Source organism: Camelus ferus, chromosome 12 (genome assembly GCF_009834535.1).
Source record: "Camelus ferus isolate YT-003-E chromosome 12, BCGSAC_Cfer_1.0, whole genome shotgun sequence".
Taxonomy (NCBI): domain Eukaryota; kingdom Metazoa; phylum Chordata; class Mammalia; order Artiodactyla; family Camelidae; genus Camelus; species Camelus ferus.
The window spans coordinates 29,698,231-29,719,098 of NC_045707.1; the positions used below are offsets into that span (position 1 = coordinate 29,698,231).

Below are 20,868 nucleotides of genomic sequence, written 5' to 3' on the forward strand. Positions count from 1 at the left end.
GCCCTGTTTACCAGATTATTCATTTACCACTTGTTTTCACTCAAAAGTAAGGTGTTTCTGGTGGACTGGATGGAGGTAAGGAAAGACTGGGAACGTGAACGCTCTCTAGCGTGTACTAAGGAATCAGGACGCAGCAAAAAATACAGGGATGCTATGGAGACAAACTGGTCCAGCTGTCTCCCAGAAGGAAGGCTCTCAAAGCGGTGGAGCTGGTGTTAACTTGTTCAGTTTTTCTGTTCAGAATGGGAAGAAAAGCATGTCTGGTAGAAAATAAAATAAGGCAACTGCCAGTTTCCTTGCACAAAGGAAGGCATTTAGGAACTGGCCATCCTTCTGATTTTTTTGTCAATGACCAAAAAGCAATGTATAATTCTGACTCTAAAGTTTGTTTCTTTTTTTTTTAAGATCTTATCACTGGGCAAACACTTGCAAGACATCTTTAAGGAAAGAACTGAAACCAGGGAAAAATATAAGCAAATGAACCACTAAAAGCAGGTCATTTCGTTATTAATCTACTGATAAATCTTTCCAGTTTCTTAGGTGTCCTCTAGCAGACAGCCAGTGATTGCTAAGGATACTGTTTATACAAAATTTAAATTATCATGAAACAGAAATTTGTCAGATAGAAAGGACCTTTGGAATTTGACCTGCATTAAAATGTCTGGGTATATTAAACCACAAATTATTTTACTCTTCCATTCTTTTTCTTCCTTCCTTTTTTTTTTTTTTTTTGCTTTTATCATTAATGATCCATGTGGGGGGAAAAAGAAAGAACTGGAATATTTCTCTGAATAGCCCTGGCTTTTCATCAATTCTTCTCACTACCAGTAAATACTTGGGGAGCTGGAAAGAGAAGGAAATGATAAAAAGATATGAAGGAGGGGATAAAATATTCAAATTATGCTTCTTGTTTTTAGTTTTTATGAATACAGTTTTATCTACAGGACTTTCAAAATCATAGCGTTCAACCACTACCTTTCCGTACTTCATCAGGTAGAGGCTGCCACTGTGGACTGTCCTTCCTTTTTATTTACATTACCCTCAGCTATCTTCACCCATTATAATCTTTCCCTCTGGCTTTAAGTATCCCTCTCAGAGATCCCTGATTGAGAAAGTTCCATAAAATCTCACTTATGGGAGATAGTTAGTAGTCTATCCAGGTCCTTGTTAGCGTTATATTTTGCAAATTCTTCAAAGTCAGGCAAAAGGGGTCTGTAATTACTGACACTTGTGTCTGTCACGTTTTTTACGCAGTAAAGCACTGCGGAAATAGCCAGAACATTCCCCTAGCATCTGCAGTTCAAAAACCTCTCCTTGGCCACATCCATATGCTCTTTCCCTAAATTTCTCTGAGTTCTCCATGTTTTTACTATTAAATCACTGACTACAGGCAAATAATGGAAACATTTTGATATCTAATGTAGGTCACACACATTTTAGAGTTTACTGAAGCCAGTATCTGTACATTTCACAAAAGGATGCTGAAGTCCAGAGGGGTTATTGCCAGACTCACAGCTAGTCTGTGACAGAACACAGAGTCAGGACAAGAGGCTGGGTTTCCTGGCACAACCCATGCAAAATGAGAAAAAGCCCGTTTGAAATTCAAATCATACAGCCCAAATGTGCCTGTCCACAAAAAACCTGCAGAGAACTAACTGAACCCTGACACATTTACACTGTTGTTTTCTTAGATTTGTCTGCATTTTTAAAACAGTATGAACTCATAACTAACAAACGTTAGTGGATACAAAAAAAAGAGAAAATTTACATTGTATATTTTAATAAAAATAATATTTTAATTGAGTCCTTATTGTATCGGAGTCATTGCTAACACTTTTATGATTCTTACCAATAGCCCTATGATTTGGCATTATTATTTTCACTGTTTTACAGATGAGGAAACGCAGACCTGGACAGATTAAATAAAATGATCACAGTCACCCAGCTAGCAAATGACAAAGCTAAGATTTGAACCCAACTGATTTGCCATGAGAATAGCTTTTCAGTTAATTGTAGTATAAACAATTATTTAGAAAAAAGCATCGTCAGAATTAAATTTAAAAATGGTATTGACTGCTTTCCTTCAGAGGTCTTGCTTGTTGGGGAGAATATGAATTACTTGGGCACTAGTGTATATTTAGGAAATAATAAAAACTATAAAACATTGATTATAGCTTTTTCAATATTTGTGTGATCTGTTAACTCAGATAAGTAAAGAAAAACACATCTTTCCTCCTCAATACATCCCCACTCTTTTTGATCACCATAAAAGTATTGGTTAATCTTTCTTGAATTTTATTATTGTTTTTAGGGGAAAAAAAACTATTTATAAACAAAATACAGAGCTATTTCCACCTAGTTCTCATTCATAGGTAAAGTAATTAGAAGGGAAAAGGGCAGAAATACAATTACTTATGTATTCTGTCATTTCTTCTTTAGGAATGTAGTAATATTGAATGAAGAAAAGTTTAGACACTGGAGGGAAAAAAGCAGGAAAAAAAACCTTCTTTGAAATGATCATTCACACACCAAAAGCTGATTATATTTTCTTAGTCATTCACTGAGACTTATTTTCTGGTAAGTCAAATGAGATAGAAGATTTGAAATTGGAACCTCCAGGATTAAACAAGACGCATAGTAGCCGTGAGTAACTCTATGCCAGGCATCACCTGAGTCAGTGCCCATCCTTAGGCGTTGTTGTGACCCTAACATACTTTCTCCCTCTTAGACACTGACTGGCTCCCAAACAACTGTAATTGGAACTGGACCCAAAAAAACTGCTGGTCCTTTGGGACTTCACTCCACCAAGCACACATTGAATACAAGCCTTGACCCTCAGCAGGAGAGACATCCCAGTGTCATTCTTTTTCCACTTGTAATTCCCCAGTAAGTAATTAAAAGCAAAGCACCAGACACGGATATCCTGTAGTTCACTGTTTATTTTTACTAAAATAGCAATGTTTAATGAAAAGTTTGCATGTTAAGGAAAAGAAAAAAAGTTTCAGAACAAATTCTCTTCCTTTAAAAAAAAAAGTCTAGGAAACAACAATGCTGAAAGAACATCAGTTATATTAAGGCAAGTGTCTTCTTTACCAAAATGTGTCAATTAAAATCCCTTTCTTACTACAGGCCCATTCTTGCTCTGAAAATTAGTAAGGACAACGGCTTTATTATAAGATAATAAAGCACAAAATCAATGTGTAGTTTTGTTGCTGTATAAGGCTGTGTTAAGAAGAAGCTGAATATTAAATATCTCTACCATTTAATAGGAGCAGGGCAGTTTTTTAACCTGTAACATTTATATTTTAACTTCTACCACTGATGAAAGTGAATGTAGATCCTCGTTAGAAAGGAGAATGAAGCCAAAGGGAGGTGAGTGTGTCTATATAATTCCCACTGATACTGACGCAGTTTATCCAAACAAGAATATTCTTCCTTTCTTGGCACTCATCATACTGGTCATGTGGTTTCCTTTCTAATTTTTCTTCTTTCCCAAATGATATTCCTAACTGGTCTTGGTGGTATACTTTCAGTTATGGACTATGCAAGTAGATGTCCACAGTGATGATTCATGCACGTCTCCATGACGATGTTTACGGATACATGACAATCTCAAATTATTTTTAAATATCTTACTAAAAGGGCAATTGACCTAAATCTCTCGTCTAAATTCTAAGACACTTTCCTCTCTGTCAATAATTGAGACTAGAAAGTATAAAACAAAGACGATGGAAATAAGTAACACTTTGAGCCAGAGCCATGTATTCCTTTACGATGACTAATAAATTATTTTTAACTTTGTATTTATTTAAGAGTAATATACATAGCGCTCAAATTGTTTCTGAGTGTTCTTCCAACCACAAACAGGGGTGCTAAAGTCACTAAATCAGAAATCCATACGGTATCCCACAGCTAACTATAAACTTGTTTAAGAAGAGTAAAATTATTTCTTGCAAAGAAATAAGAATTTTAAGCACGTCTCTTTGACCAAAGGGGAAAATGAAACTATTATCTAACTATGAAATGTAAGCAGTTCCAGAAAGAATTATATACACTTCAATTTTAATCTCTTACTTCTGCCCACGTCCTTCCAAAAAGTCTCAACCTTCCTTTCAAAAGAAAAGATTCAAGAAGGTTGATGTTAGGAGGCAACGGAATTAAATAGGTATGCGTGCTATTAATAATGGCTTAGTCATCTTCATTTAAATCTTGCTACAGAGATGACAATTTTCTCCACGTGCTGTCTATTTTCACTTCCCAATCCCAGGAATTGTTCCAAAAACCTACAGAGCCGTGGGCAGTCTTCGGATGTTTATTGCTGCTTTTCATCTTTTCTTGCCAAAGAATATATATGGCACCAGGATACAAAAGGCCACTGGAATAATGTCCCTTAGCTTCCATCCTAATTAACATGACATTAGTGAATTTGACAACAACATTGTTCATTACCTGCTTGGGTAAGTCAAACAGTCCATTCAGTGGCAATAATCCTGTTTTATAATTCACCAGTTTTTTTAATTTTTTTTTCAGATAATGAGCTAAATTTCTGAGATATGTAATTTCAAATAAAAACAGGGCATGGAAACACAAAAATTTCACTTGGCCATTATATATTGAGTTAGTTGACTAGGCATTTTTCAGATATTAGTGAAGCTAGATAATTATATCTTAAAATATTTTTCTGCTCAAAGTATGTTTAGATGTTTCAAAAGAGGAAAAATCCTCTAAGAACTAGATTTGGGTTGGGGTGGGGAACTGTAGAAGCTACAAGATTGAGTTCATTAGTAAAATCTAGTATAATATGTTAAAAAAAAAAAAAAGTTTTCACACATATGGTGAGTGTCAACGATCACCAGGTTGGAGGCAGGCTCGCACAGACGGGGAGAAAAGGATCCACCATGTTTTTCTCTCCATCTTTCCTGCTTTTACCTGCAAGAGGAAAGACCAAGGCTGAAGGGCAAGTGTGGCTGCCCATTTAGGAGCAGGAAGCCATGCACTATGGGAATTGGTCATGTGTCCTTAATGGGTAAGTTGAATTAATGAACAAAGAAAAATCCCTTCTCCTAGACCCAAGTGACAAGCTTTGACCCAGTCAAACCTGTTTCCCTCAGAAACAGTGACTGACTTTCTGAAGAACCGAGTTGTAACTGGAACCCTCCACCCACACTGAAAAAACCCCAAACTCCTAGACCCTTTATAAGTTCACTCTACATAACACAAGTCTACCCACTCAAATGTATGCTCATGCCTTCAAGGCTTCTAACTAAGGGGGAAAAAAAATCCCACAGATGAATTTAACCTGTGATTGAAAAATTAATCTGTGGTTTGGGCTAGAAATCGTAGGAATCTCTGTCCTGAGTAATATTATATTTATATTTTAGGTCTATATAGATATTAATAGCAAAGGGGAAGGAAGTAGAAGAAAATATTTATAAAAAGTCACCATGGGCTACGTGTGAACTGTAACTTATCATTTTTCTCTTTCATAAATATGGACTCCGAGGCTTATAGTGATTAACTGACTGGCGTAAGACCCCAGGTTACTCAGCAGGTGCAGTGTATTTGTAATCCATGTTTGCCTCACGCCAAAAGGCATACCTTTTCTGTTGCACTGTGCAGACCTTTTAACGACTATAGGCAAATACCAATACAACTATATCACTACAGAAATTTATGTAACTAACAAGATGATCATCCGCCTCTTTTCCCTAACCATAGCCAGGGAGAGTTGGATGATTCGTATTAGGCCACTTTATAACCACTAGTTTCCCCTGGAGATAGTTACTTAAACAGGAGAAATAGTATCTTGGAAAACTTGCAAAGAAAACTGCCGAACTGCTAATTTAGCCCTATGATAAATGGTAACAAAGGTCACAAAACACATTTGTCACTTCAAACACAAGAGACTTCCAAGTCCTTTTGATGAGAACTGAAGTTGCTAATTTTAGATATATTCTTTTTTTTTTCTCCCGCTTTTAAATGAACTTTTGGTATATTTTGCGGAGAGAGGGAGCAGCGAACAGTCACACAGGGAGCCTCCCTAAACTGTTCCATGTTAAAGGGCTATTTCTTGAATTAGTAACATAGCTTCCAGTCTGCAGGAACATACCAAACAGTGGTCCTCCAAGTTCTTTAAACCATGGACATCAGAAGTACCTGGTGTTCCAACTGGAAATGGTCCCTAGCCCCTGGAGAACTTCTCAGGAGGGTACTGGGGAGGAGGGAAGGGCGCTCATGCACTGGTTATTGGGAGCGAGTAAAACTGTAGGAAGATGACACTCAGGAAGTGTATTCCTCAGACTCAGACAGAGCTCAGACTATTCAATGACACTCACACCAGGGTTGGCTACACTCTGGGGGGTCACAGATTATTTGCTACTCGTAATATTAAAAATTCATACATTGGTACTTTTTTGGTAAAAATGAAATGGAATCAAGGTTATCCTTTTAATATGCTAACTTTCATTCACTTTCATCCAGATGCATTTTCAGATAAAAAGGCTGGTGTTCTTGGGGGAAAAAAAAAAAAAAAGCAGTGCTCTGGGAAATGCACGTGTATCACAACCAACTTCCTGACCTTGGCCCATGTCCACGGAGTGATCATTACTAGCATTGGACAATTAGAAATTAAAATGGTGGTGTACTTTTTGGAAAAAAAAAAAAAGATGTTTTGGATTTACTCCAGAATCTGCATCCACTCATGAGTGTATGGGGCAGGTAAACTGCTGTGCTGAACTAATGTGATGTCCTCAGCCAAATTTAGGTAAGGAGGGTTCTGTCACATTAGTACAGGACCCTGTAGTCACCTTTGCGGAGGAATTAGGGAGGACACAAACCATGAAATAGCTGGTATGTAGGAACCAATAACAATTCCAGATCAGTGGCAGACCCTTTTAACATTTCTCCCTTTCTCTCTGATTATGTCTTAATAGCAGTGACGATGGCAGTTTGAGGAGCTATGTGATGGGACTTCAAAAGGACTAAAATCTCCTCTCTGCAACTTCTTAAGTTGACCATAGGTTTAGTCAGTAAAAGCTTTCTCCAAGTTGCCTTCATTTGCATTTGCTTAGGTATAAAAAGTTCTGTGACCCCCGTCAAATTTCCACGGCATGAGCTGGTGTGGTTGGCTGGTGGGGAGGAGATGCTGGTGGCAGGAAGCCAGTCTGCAAAAGGCACCAGAAGGAAGTAATCGTACGTTCCTGAGACTGGAAATGGCAGACTTCAAAAAAATCATAAATTAAAAAATAGTTTTGCTTAGAAAGGGATTTTATACAATTGAGTCTTTTTATTGGTTACTTTTTTCAGTGATGAAGCTAAGGCATTTTTCTCTTCTTTTTTTTAAATAAAATGAGCCTAAAAGAGAAGATATTATGAAATTCTGATTTCCAATAACTTAAAACTTTACTCTACTCTCTAAATGAATTTTGAGTTATCAATGCCTTTGGGTGGACAATTTAACTAATTTGATAAAAACAAACATACTCCAACAGTAAAACAGATGTATAATAAAAATTATATGATCTGATTTTTACAGTTGGGGAAGTTGAACATTACAGAGTAGTGAGGAAAAGTGAGTTCTGTAGCGAATTTGGAGCACAGATAACTGGCCAAGTTCTGGCTTTTTAACGTGAGCTCTCAGGAATATTTGCATTTTCTTTTTCTTCTGTTTTGAACATCCTTTGCCTATGAATGGATGACTGGTTCTTGCACTGTGAGCACACAGCAATTTTGTTAGGATGGCGTGATAAAATTTATGTGAAAGTCCTTTAGACACATATATTCTAATCTAAAACATTTTAAATGTTTCAAATGAACTATTTTTTAAAACCAAAGAACACATTTTAAAATCAAGCTTAAAACCATCTATTATGATTTATTTACTGTTTCTGCTATTGTAATTACAATTTTATAACTTTGACTAGCTGAAAAAATATATTTTAAATTGCTGTATTTCCCCCTTTTTATTAAACCAACCATAAACTATATCAAAGGCAAAAATAAAATCACAAAATCTGCATCGGTGACTTTCTATAGAATAAACATTTCTTACTAAAAAGGGAAAGGCTACATTTTAAATTTTTTCCACATTGATTATTTTTCTCACTGAAGGCATTTGAATTAGTGTTTGATTATGTTATAGCAATGAGCTGGGTGTTGCATTTGAAGTCAGACTGTCTATATTCAAATCTTGCCCTTCTACTTACTAGCTGTATGACCTTGGGCAAGTAACTTAGCTTTTTTGGGACTCAATTCCCTCATGTGTAAAATGGGGATAATAATGGTATCCATTTCTTAAAATAGTGCCTGGTAAATAATAAACCTTTAATAAATATTATATATCCCTATATAATAATAAATATATAATACATAATGTATATTTTATTATAATATATCATACAATTATATTATTTTATTCATATATTATACATTAAATTATATAATTATATATATTTTTATTTTACATTATGTCTTTTCACAGCATAAAGACTGGAGTTGCAAACATAATATTTTGTCAACATAAATTAAAATATGAACTAATTTCATATTATGAAATTTTCAAAATATGAACTAATTGCCAGTTATTTATGCCCATAAAGAGTTTTGGATAGCGCTGTCTGTCCTGCTCTTGTAATCTGACATAACTGTCAGCATAATTTGGCACTATTGTCTGGTAAATATACACTGATGTATGAAACCTATGATGGAGCAGTGAGGTAGAGCGTCTAAAAGCATCCCAAGCTATTATGTGCTCTAAAACTTTCCTGCCTTCTCTTCTGAAATCAAGAAGGAACAGCAAGTCTGCTGATTATGGGTGAGACCGACTGTGTGGCAGAGAATAAATTCCAGTTTGTCAAAAGCTGATCAGTTTGATTATAAGACAAAGAGAGGAGCAATTGACTGAAGAAGAGAAGAAATCCTGCAAGGAAATTTCTCTCACCGTCCACCAGTGAGGAAAAAGAAAAGCAATCTAAATTTACATCAGGGCTTGCTTTATCATGTAGTCTACCAGTTTATAGCCCTTACACTGTTAGGTTTTAATTTTTTAAATTGTAAAATAAAGTTTTAAAGCAGATCACTTTCAAGATCCATCTTAAAGCATCACTATTGTGACTCATTCTGAATGAGTTACCTACCTTGTTGATCTATTTGAACATTCCTTTGAGTTTACGTCAATTTACACTGAACTTACGTTGAGAAATAGAACTTCCAATTATGGATGTACTTTATAACTTTAGTAGTAATTAGGAAAGCTGTTATTTTTCCTAGAGCTTTTAAACTACTAGTAAGTTCTAACTTTGAAACTATCAGGCTATTTGCTAAGTTCTGAGTTTATTATAAACAGATACGCACTTCAGCTCATTACTTCCGCTTCAGCATTTAACAGTTATGGAACAACGGCCCTTAGCAGCTTTTGAATTTGATGGTTCTTGACGGAAAGGAGAATGCTTAATTTTTGGCGGGCTTCACTATTAATAGGCGCATTGGTGCAGTTTAGTGCCAAGTGGGGTCAGGCCGCCTCCGAATGGCGCCTAGTCAGTCCCTGTTTCCAGCCAGTGTGGGCAGCGAGGGCCATTTTCCCGTCTCGGTCCTGCAAGGACTGATGAGATGGAATCCTGAGTCTGTCTCTGTGGCAAACTTTCTTGGCCAAAGCAAGTGGAAAGCAGAGGCAATTATCCAAGTATCTGAGGTAAATGTGTGTTTCTCTGACCCAAATACTTGAAAAACTACCTCAACTATTCTCTTTGACTTGACTCTGATGATCTGGACACATCTTTCTGCCTATATAAGTGTTATCTCTTTTCTGGGTTTCTTCACATTCGCCTGTGTGTGTGAGGGGAGGGTGGGGGTGATAAGGTGTGTGTGTACTTGTATGTCTGTCTGATTTTGTGTGTGTACTACAAGAAACTTTTAAAAATCTGTTTTTCTTAATTTTATAGTGATTCAATTGATTAATTTAAAAGTCCTTTTGAATTAATTTAGGCATGCCATGCTTAAATAATCATTTTGAATATAAGTTCCCATTGGGTTATTTATAATAATAATTTGAATATAGGAATTCCTGAACACAATGTGAATATTTATCCTAGATACTGCAGAAATCTAAGCCCTGATTTAGCATCGAGAGTCCTACTGACTTTAACACGATGTCAGGCTCACTGCCCTGCGGCTTTCACTCTTATCAAAGGTCCCTGAGTTAGCCACAAGTATAGAACGTTAAATAATCCAAGAGGTGGTAGTTTAACCTTTTTTAATAAACATCTTTGCCTTTATTTTTCCCACAATGTTTTTAAAACTCAACTATTATGTATTGGCACATGCTAGACAGTGAACGGGACAGAGAGAACAGAGCTGCGATCGGAAACTCTCACGACTTAGCATCAACAATTTGAGAACAGACTTGGTAATCTTTCGGATATTATACCAAATTAACTATTGAAAGCTTTAGAGTATTAAAGTGTTAAAGTTTTTTTTTTTAATGAAGACTGATATTAATATTTTATTTTATTTTTCTTGTTAGTGGAAGTACTGGGGATTGAACCTGGAAACTTCCACTGAGCTCTACCCTCCCCACTGAAGTATTAAAGTTTTAAAGCAGTGGCTACAGAAGTTTTAGAATTTAACTATAGGTTATATTTATTCCTACCATCTGGAAGAAGCCTAGTATCAGAAAACTGGACTGAGGTTCCTAGATGATTGTCATGAAATAGAAGGGTAACAGCGAGGCAAGTCTCTTTCTCTAAAAGTACAAATTTTGTAATACAAAGAGATGGGGGTTTTCTAGCTGACCTCTAGGATTAATTCTAGATTTAAACCTGTACGTTCCAGTTTTAATATAAATGCAGAGGTTTCATATAGCTACTATGAAGAAGTTGGAAGGCAAAAAGGCGTAATTAGTGCATGATTTTCCAATAATAGGACCATTAGAACCTTTTTATCTCGTACAAAGAAAATGTTCATTCCATTTTTTTGAAAGAAAGAATGCTAATTAATCTGGGAACAATATCTCCAAGGAGATGGTTCAAAATAATTTTGCCTGGACAGCAAAGAGGGGTATGGTTTGGATATGAACTCGACTAATATAGACCATCTGTGGGTAATAAATACTCAAAAGCATTTGCTATAGAAAAGAACATTAAACAACCATTATGAATGTTTAAAATACAGCAGTATTATTCAGACTAAAAATGTATAGACAGCTTCCATCAGGTTATTTTTTTTGACTCTGTTACCTTAAATTATCTAACACAGGATTTAAAAGTGGGCTAGTCATCAACAAAATGACCCTAAGAAAGAACCCGGTAATCATGTCATTATGCCAAGTAATAAAAACTTCAGGGGGCTTCATCAAATAAAGATGACATCTAACTTATATCCATTTCCATTCTGCAACTGTATTTTGGCATTAGAGTAGAAAGCATACATACATACATACATATCACATATATACACTATTCTCATCTAAATAAAAATCTACATAAAACAATATAAATGCAAGCTTCTAATATAGCAACATAAACAATACAAATTTGATTCTGGAGTATAATTATTTACACAGTTTTTGTATTATCCATTTAACTTCAGTCACCCTACTTCCAAAACGTTTCTGAATTTCACATTGAGAATCAGACTAAAAGTTTCAGATGGTGTGAAAGACTTTTTTCTTTTGTTTGTTTTTAAATCTCAGCCTCGTATAAGAAATGTTGTTTAATAGGGTATATAAGATGTTAAAAAAAAAAAAAAAGAGGATCGGAAGTGGATCTGAAAAGTATAATCATGATTGCATTTTCTATTTTGGCAATTTTAGTGGCAAATACTTCGTTCAGCAAGGTGTCAGGAAGGGCCTCCTAAAAGTCGGTAGCGTTGCCAAGAATATTTATAATACAGCAGAAATGCCGTAGTAAAACATGAACGTCAAAGCCTCATTTCTTGCATTTGTGGCTTAATTTTATGGTCCATTTTTGAATGGTCTCCATAAGTGCACTCATGAACGAGAATTTAGATTTGGCAGGCTACACGAGTGTTCCCACAAGTGATGTCGAATAAATCCTGAAAAACCTTTCCTTTTAAATGACACTTTATTTTAGCTGAAAAGCTTTAAGTCCCCCAGAAATCGCTTTTGCTAAAGCACATTCATACAGGGCTGTCCCTATGCATCAAAACTTACTTGATGAAGCACCCTGAAATACACTTTTATGAGATGCATAAAGTGCAAATTTTATTACAGGAACAGCAACAAAAAGGAAATTTGTATCAATCCTCTTGTTAGAGATTTTCACTTACGAAGCCTAAAAACATTTGAAGTCTAATAGCTGCTTTCTTTTTTTTAAACTAAGAATAGTTTTGAGCTATAAACTTGCTTTACATATTAAACAATTGGTAGTCATTTGAGTTCTAAATCTCTTTAGTTGTATTATACAACCCTCTGTTTTTTAAAAAGCTGATTCTGAAATCACCTCTTTCATTAACACAGTGTTATTTTAAATTGATGTTAAGATACACTGTGATAGGAAAAAAAATTCCACTAAAATCTTCTATAAACAACTTTAAATATCCTAATACCGAGAATGGCATTACCATCTCTCATAAAGTTATCTTCATTTTTATATTAGTGCTCTAACTGGGAAACATTTCGTCATGTTTTGTTTTTGTTTTTTCCTTACTGTTGATACAGAGTTCCTGTGGTTAACATTAGAGTTGTTGAAGCTACCTTAGTGTGGCTTGGTGCTGAAGTTGAGCTATGCTAAAATGATTTAAGGGTGAGGGAAAAACACAGGAGTTAACTTTTCTCCCCACCCGGACTGCCTTCCTCCTGTTCCATGTCACTCCTGTCCTTTATGTCAGAGCTCCCTTCCGGGACTTACAGCAAGATATTCATGAAACTTTTTCAGTTGTCTGTTGATTGACTTCTATTTGGTTTGCACAAGACAAACTGGACGACCTTACTGTCTTTGTGAAACACATTTCTAATGTAATTTATCCCCCAAACTGTATTCTATAAACCAAATAATATGATTTTCAAACGATTTCCCATGAATTCCCTAGAATAATACTTTCCAAAAACCAGTTAGAGATCATTTCATCACAATCATCTTGGGGCCTTATTAGAAATAGAGATTTGCTAACCCAAGCCAGGTTTAAATATTTGGTCACTCTGGAATGCTATAATTTGATGCCTTCCATAATGATATTCTTTAAAAATATACCCAATACTTATTTAAAGGGGAGACAGAAGTGCATAAGGAAAGAAGAGTGAAGGAGGGTTCTGTGGAAAGAAACACAGCACACACTCTATTGCCTTCAGCAGTTCAACTCTGGTCCCAAAGCTGCAAGCCCCACTCAGTCTTTTTCAGACTGGGACCCACTTCCTTAGATGGCAGTTGGGTGGCGACCACTCTTGTTCAAACATTACCTCTGGGTGTGCTATATACTCTATGCCTCCTACTAATTATTGTACTATCTCTAAAGAAAGGGCCCACATGTACATATTTTCTTTATATTTTCAGGGTATTTTATGTCCAGTGATCCGTTTAAATTTCTGGAGATCATTACAGATTCACATGCAGTTGTGAAAATAAATGCAGGAAGGTCCTGCATATCCTTCGCTCATTTACTCACCATCACACTTTGCAATAACTAAATAGAATAATACAACCAGAAAATTGACATTGATGTAATCCATCAACCTTACTCAGATTTTACTAGTTTTACATGCATTAATTTGTGTGGCTGTATGTTTATTTAGCTCAAAGAACATTTTAGTTTTATCGCATGTGTAGAGTTCTGGGATCATGACCACAGTTAAGATGCAGAGCAATTTCATTGCAAGGGTCCCCTGTTGTATCCTTTTTTATGGCTACAGCTACTCCCCTTCCTTCACTCTCCCTGACCCATAACAACCATTAATCTACTCTCCATCGCTACAATTCTGTCATTTTAAGAGTGCTATATAAATGGAATCATACAATATGTAACCTTTCGAGAGTGTTTTTTTTTTTTTTTCACTTAGCATAATTCCCTTGGGATACATCCATGTTGCACCTACCAATAGATGATTCTTCTCTTATTGCCGAGTCATATTCCATGGTACTAATTTAAGACAGTTTGTTTAACAACTCATCTGTTTAAGGGCATTTGTTTCCAGTGTTGGGCTATCATGAATAAAACTGCTATGAATATCTGTGTATATAGATTTTATGTGAATATAAGTTTTTTTTATACTATGCAACTTTTACTGTTGGCTAGTCTTTACAAATAATGAAAGTCAGGAATACAAAGTTTCCAAGGTCAAATCACTATTTAGTGATGATCTATTACTAAGATTTTGATGAGTAACAAATTTCTTTTTTCTTTCACATATATGTACTGTCCATTGTTTCTAAGAACAGTTTAGAGCTTTAGCTTTTTAAATTTACATCATTATCAAAGGAATAAAGCCAACCACAAAATAAGGATCAACAGAATGCTGTAATCCAATCATCGAACACAAGTTTTAATACCTTTGTGATAAATGCCCAGGAGTGCAACTACCAGGGTCCCATGGTAAGCACATGTTTGGAAATGACCATACACTTTTCCAGGAGTGGCTGCACCATGTTACATTTTCAGCCACAGTGTGTGCATGACTCAATTTTTCTGAATCACTATTTTTTTCTTTAATTTCAGCCATTCTGATATGTATGTAGTGACACATCATTGTGGTTATTTATAAATGTGCATTTCCCTAATGGCTAATGATGCTGAACATCTTTCATGTGTTTATTTGCCATTTGTAGATCATCTTCAATGAAATGTCTGTTCACACCTTTTGTTCTTTTTCACATGACATTGTTTTAATTTTGAATTTTAAGAGTTCTTTACGCATTTTACATACAAATCTTCCATTGCATATGTGGTTTGCAAATATTTTCTTCCAGTCTCTAGCCTGCCTTTTCATCATCTTCACAGGGACTTTCACAAAGCAAAAATTTTAAATTTTGATAAAGTTCAGTTTATCACTTTTTCATTTTATGTGTTATGCCTTTGGTGTCAAGTCTAGCTCAAGACACTGAAGATTTTCACCCATACTTTTTTTTCCTAAAAGTGTCATAGTTTTACATTTAAGTCCGTAATTCATTTTCAGTTAACTCTGAAGTTTGAGGTTTAAGTTAAGGTCCTTTTTAAAATTTTTGACTATGAATGCTCAATTGTTCTAGCACCATTTATTGAAAAGGCTAACCTTCCTCCACTGAATTACCTTTGCATCTTTGTTAAAAATCAGTTGAGCATATTTGTACGGGTCAATTTCTGTGTTTGGTGCTGATGCACCATGGTTCACCAGTCCATTTTTAGTCTGCCTTTGCTAACCCATCCCAGAGCTGTTAATTTAGAAGCTTCCAAGGAGGGGCTTAGAACTGTGTATTTAAAATTAATCACAGTGGTAAATCTGATGTACAGTCAAGTTTGGGACCTGTGCCCAGAGGTTACACAATGATTTTTCATGAATCCTTGCTGAGAAGGTTGGTGGTGAAGAACTAGAAGATAGCAGATGACTCTGAGACTCTGTTAAATTAAATTAAATTAAATTAAATTAAATTAAATTAAATATATTAAGAAATATTTAACATTGAGGGAAAGCTATATAAAATAAGAAGTGGCCACCTACCAACTCACCACTCAGCTTAAGAAATAAAACACTGGTTATACAGGTGTAGCCTTTTGAGGTTCCCCTCCCTCCTTAACTACACCTACCTCTCTCCTGTCTCCAATCCAGAGGTAACCACTCTCTTGTATTTCATGATTATCACTTCCATGAATTTTCTATATTTGACCATGTGAAATATGCACACACGTATCTGTACATACATACAGATTCATGTCTGATTTGTTGTTTCAGTAAAAACTTGAAGAAAAACCATCAACTTGATCAGAGGGCAACTTATCATTCTCACCAGTTCTCATACTCAGACCACAGCATATTCTCGTCTGGTTTAGCCCAGTTTGCTTAGATTTGGATGTGTTTACTGCTTTCTTTGTTCATGTGCTATTTGACATCTCAGAACTCTATTCTGAGATTATTTTTCTTCCTGAAATTTATCCATTAGACATTCCTTTAGACATGAGTCTCTTGGGGGATAAACTCTGTTTCCGTTGGTCTAAATATAACTTTATTTTTTCTTATTATGAAATAACTTGTCTGTAACTTCTTGGTGGATAGTTATTTTTCTTTCAGCACATTCCATGGTGTATTAGTTATCTACTGCTGCATAACAAATTACCCCAGGACTCATGGGGCTTAAAACAACAGTAAACAGTTAGTATCTCTTGCAGTATCTGTGGATTAAGAATTCTTAAGTGGCTAACTGAATAGTTCTTGATTAGAGTCTCTCATGAAAGTTATAATCAAGTTGTTGGCCAAGGCTACAGTTGTCTGAAAGCTTGACTGGAGGATCTGCTCTCCAGATGATCCACTCAAATGGCTGGGAAACTGGTGCTGATTATCAACAAAAGACCTCATTTTCTCCTCGTGTGGACTTCTCTACAAGACTTCTGAAATGTTCTCATGACACGCTAGCTGGCTTTGTCCAGAACAAGAAGTCCAGACACCAAGACAGAAGCAGCAATGTGGTTTATGAGACTGTTCAGCCCACTTTGGCTAGCACACAAACCATCTCTAAGTGTTAGCAGGATTACACAAAGGTTGGTTTACCTGAAAGCAGGGATCATGGGGGTCATCTTAAAGTCCAGATCCCCCAATTACCCTGTGACTTTTATTGTCACTGATGAGTAGCCTGCTGTCAGTGTATTGCTATGCCTTTGCAAAAAATACTTTTTGCTCTTGCTGTCCTTTTAATCTTCTATTTGTCTTGAATATCCTGGAGTTTTATTTATTTATTTTTATTAATTTTCTTGTGTTTCATTCTGATTCTTGAAAATGAGGAGTCGTATCTGCCACTAATCCTCCCAAATCTATAGTCAGTATCTTTTTGAAAATTGGTCTTTTCCCCTTTCTCTAATATTTCTTCTGATAATCCAATTTGACAAATATTACTTTCTCATTGTATCCTTAATGTCATAATTGTTTTTTTCATAATTTGTCTGTTTTTCTGTGCTGAAATATGATGATTTCCTCATATCTTTCTTTCACATCCTTAATCCTTTCTTAATCTCTAATTGTTGTTTAACCCATCCATTGCTTTTTTATTTTTGATGACTGTTTATTGTTTACAGTTTTATTTTCAATGATGTTTATTATTTATAGTTTTTCTTTCAAACTGCCTCATTTTTATAGTATCTTATTTCCAACTCACTTTTATCATTTTCTCTTTTTATCTAAAGATTTCGGCCTGATTATTTTTATTCTGATGATTAGAGCATCTGAAATACTCTAAACTACAGTTCTATTGTTTGTTTTTAATCCCTCTTGATTCTTTGTCCTTAGGGCTTGTTATTTTTTGCATAATTCCATATTTGATTTATCTAAATGTGTTGGAATCCTAAGGGGGCTATGTTCTCAACTGCTACAAAAAACACAACGGCTTATATTTGACTATTGGGCCATTTTCTAGAACTTGTTTTTGGCTGAAAACAACCGCTATTGTCTTCCTTATTTTTCAGTCCTACCAAACATTAAACAGATAAGAAGCGGGAATGAGTTTTCTCTGAGAAAAAAAGCTCCATGATATCAGATACTATCTTACATTTTCATTTGGCTATGTTTTTTTCTATATTTAATTTCAGGTTTATATTCAGAAGCACTCAGATTTAACAAATTCATCACCTTCATTCTAAACTCATTTTAAAATCATGATGAAAGGCATAAACCTAAAATAGATTTTCCTCTTTCATACAAATTACTTTCATCAAGTTTTACACACATACCCACAATCACCCACTCATGATTACAAATGCACAGAGGATATGGAGAGCACAATTTTCACCATGTATTCTTTTCTTTCAAGAGAACGTAGGCTAAAAGAAATCCACACTGTCCAAGTTACATCTGAATATTTCTACTTTTGATTAAGCCTTCTGATAAGTCATAATAGTTTATGTACTAAACCAGATTTATTGCCCAAAATTTTCCCCCTCTAATCTGTTCACTGTCCTTTGCATAGCACTGCAATTCTCATAATTTCAGAATCTTCAGTTCAGATCACTGATATATGAATGTGAATTAAAATTAGTTCACCTCAAATCTGGCAAGCTCTTATAGACATATGTTGTCTAATATGTAACATGTCTGATATATTTTAAGAAAGATATATTCTTGAAAGGTTGAGTGAAAACTGAATTTTTGAAAGCAATTCTCAATCTAAATGTGCTATTAGACCTTGCTACATAAAATGTATTAGTTTTTTATCAGCATAAAGTGAATAATCATCTTACAGCTTCTTTGTTTAGAGAGACTTGATCTAGATGCGGGTAAAAAGAATAATAGATTAAATTTCTTGGTTTCTTAGCCAAAAATGGCCTTTTGGGTCATTGCTAGCGGTAGATATCTGATGAGAATTATAAATTCTCTTCCCAGGAAAATGCATATACATGTGGAATTTTACATCCAGTTTCAGAAGATCCATGGACCCCTTGAAGACTGTCCATGGACTCTTGGTTATAATTTCCAAGACCATGAAAAAACATAATTAAGTGGATAAAGGGACCAATAGTATTACTTAAGGAATACTATACCATCTTATATATTACTTTACTCTTTATTATTATGAGAAATAAAGAAAATTTTAATTTTACATTCCAGGATTTAAAAATATAAACCATGTTCGAAGGTCTACTTTATATATGTTTTTGACATGTTGTGCAGAAATGTATTTGACCATTTTAATTGCCAATTTATCCTGATATAAAAAATCGCATATTTTTAGAAATAAAATTTGGAGAATAATTGATTTGCCAATTTTTAACAGTACTAAGCATTACTTTTTTATCTACCTGTATAACTCTTTTTTTAACATCATGCTATAGAGCAGAGACCTACAGTGCTATGTCATATTTCTACTCAGTGCACCTACCAGGTTCCATTTCTTTATTTTTCCTAGGACTAAAAGGCTTTAGAAAAAACAACTTTATATTGTCACATAATACCTGTCCTATCTTTTTTATGTTGGTTTTGGCTTTGTAAAATACACATTATGATGATTATTAATGACTTAAGTATAAGGGGATAATATTATTAATTTTCTTCTATTATATCTGTAACACTTCCTCTTCCCTCTGAATATTTGGAGTTTTCCTGAATGTAATTGCATGAAGACACTGATGTAGATGTATTGTAATATAACCCCTTCTGTAACACTAATGCTAATTCTGTTAACATGCAAACAATTTCAATTAAACACACACAGTGGCTTAACAGCTGGTGGTCTGACTAGAAAGAACAGTGAATAGTCCCTCTCCCTGATAACTCTCACAGACAGTAGATGTCCTGGATAACAAAATACTCTTAATGGAAATACTGAATCTAAATGAACTTTCTTTAATTTACTATTTTGTAGCCTAAGAGTTTTATTAATTTTCAATCAGGGTTGTGTGTAATAAACATCAAAGTTCATTTGGATAAAGAAACTTTAGCTAGACTTCTATTACTCTACTGAAGAATATACTTAACTGGAATAAAAGATTTTTCAGTATTTCCCAGTGTGACTGGGGGACCCCATATTACCATTGCTCTAGAGGGAATTGCAGAAGGTGTATGGGATTGAGTGAAATATATCAGTCTGGATCCAGAAGGAGTATTAAGACAAACCATGAGTATCATCTCACTTGGTAATTATTCATCTGATTGTGTAAAACCTCTCTGAGAAAACGTGCAATAAACAAACAGTCAATAAATATTTTTAGTAGGTAAAATGTGAAAAAATAAAAATTTTAACATGTCACTGAGACAGACAGAAAAGGAGAACTATGAAACAATGAAACAGAATTCTGCAGCTTGTTAAATATTAATAAAAATACATATGTGAATTTCAAAACTTAGTAGAGAAGATAACTCATATGTACAGATTGCTATAGAACACACTAGAGAAAGTAGTAACTGTTAACGAGAGTTTAGAAGACAAATTTGGGACATCATAAAAGGACTCATGAGTTCAGTACAACTTTGGCCAAGCCTTAAAGGATGGATAAGATTTGGGCAGCAAGTGATGACAACAGGACATGGAAGGAGTGCTGTGGACCAAGGAACAGAGGTAGACATCTTAGGGTATTTCTGTGGACTAGCTGGACAACGGAGTTGGTTAATACGAATGGTGAGATATTAAAGCTAAATAGGCAGAGAGGTCAGCACCCGATACTTCTTGGGCTTTTAGCTAAGAGGAAAGGGCTTCATTCTGTAGGCTGTGAGTGAAGAGGGGATGAACAATCTTCAGTAAGATGGGATTTGTCCTGAGCTGGCCTCACAGCTCTACAGCAGAGACCAATAGCACAAGGGTTTGTAATTTCAATAAGCCTGTATCCCACACATTCTCAATTATTTATAAAAAAAAAAGCACTTGTCTGAAAATCAGCAACAAACAGAAACATGATACACGTATAAATCTTTTTAATTCTAAGATGAGACTGGTAAATATATAACACTTGAGGTTATAATAAACAGCACCAGCATACTTTTTCCACCAAAAAAAAAGTCAAAAAGAAGCAACAGTATACTCAACACACGAAAAGTATTAGCAGGAACTGAGAACTTCTGGTAAGTACTGAGTTCAAAAGCACAAACATTCAGTAGGAGGTAGGTGGTGTAAGTTTCTAGAAGACATGTAGTTAGTGAAGCAAACAAAATCAGTGTTGTTTACTACTTGTCTGGCATCAATCAGTCTTAGGCATGAGTGAGAAACTATTCTCAAGCGTCGAGACTCTAAATATATCAGAAATTGTACC

At 35.1% G+C, this 20,868-nt stretch overlaps 1 protein-coding gene across 5 annotated transcripts in view; it reads right to left on the reverse strand.

Annotated features, from left to right (window-relative positions):
* Positions 1 to 20,868, reverse strand: part of CNTN1 (contactin 1) — a 286,536-nt gene that overhangs the window by 64,804 nt on the left and 200,864 nt on the right. Inside the window, exon 17 of one of the 5 annotated variants that reach the window (XM_032493301.1) lies at positions 3,787 to 4,929. The exons of the other annotated variants lie outside the window; for them this stretch is intronic. Coding sequence (XP_032349192.1) covers positions 4,850 to 4,929 — 80 coding nt within the window. The 3' untranslated portion in view covers positions 3,787 to 4,849. Of the gene's footprint in view, positions 1 to 3,786; positions 4,930 to 20,868 lie in introns of those variants that run through there. 5 annotated transcript variants of the gene reach the window in all.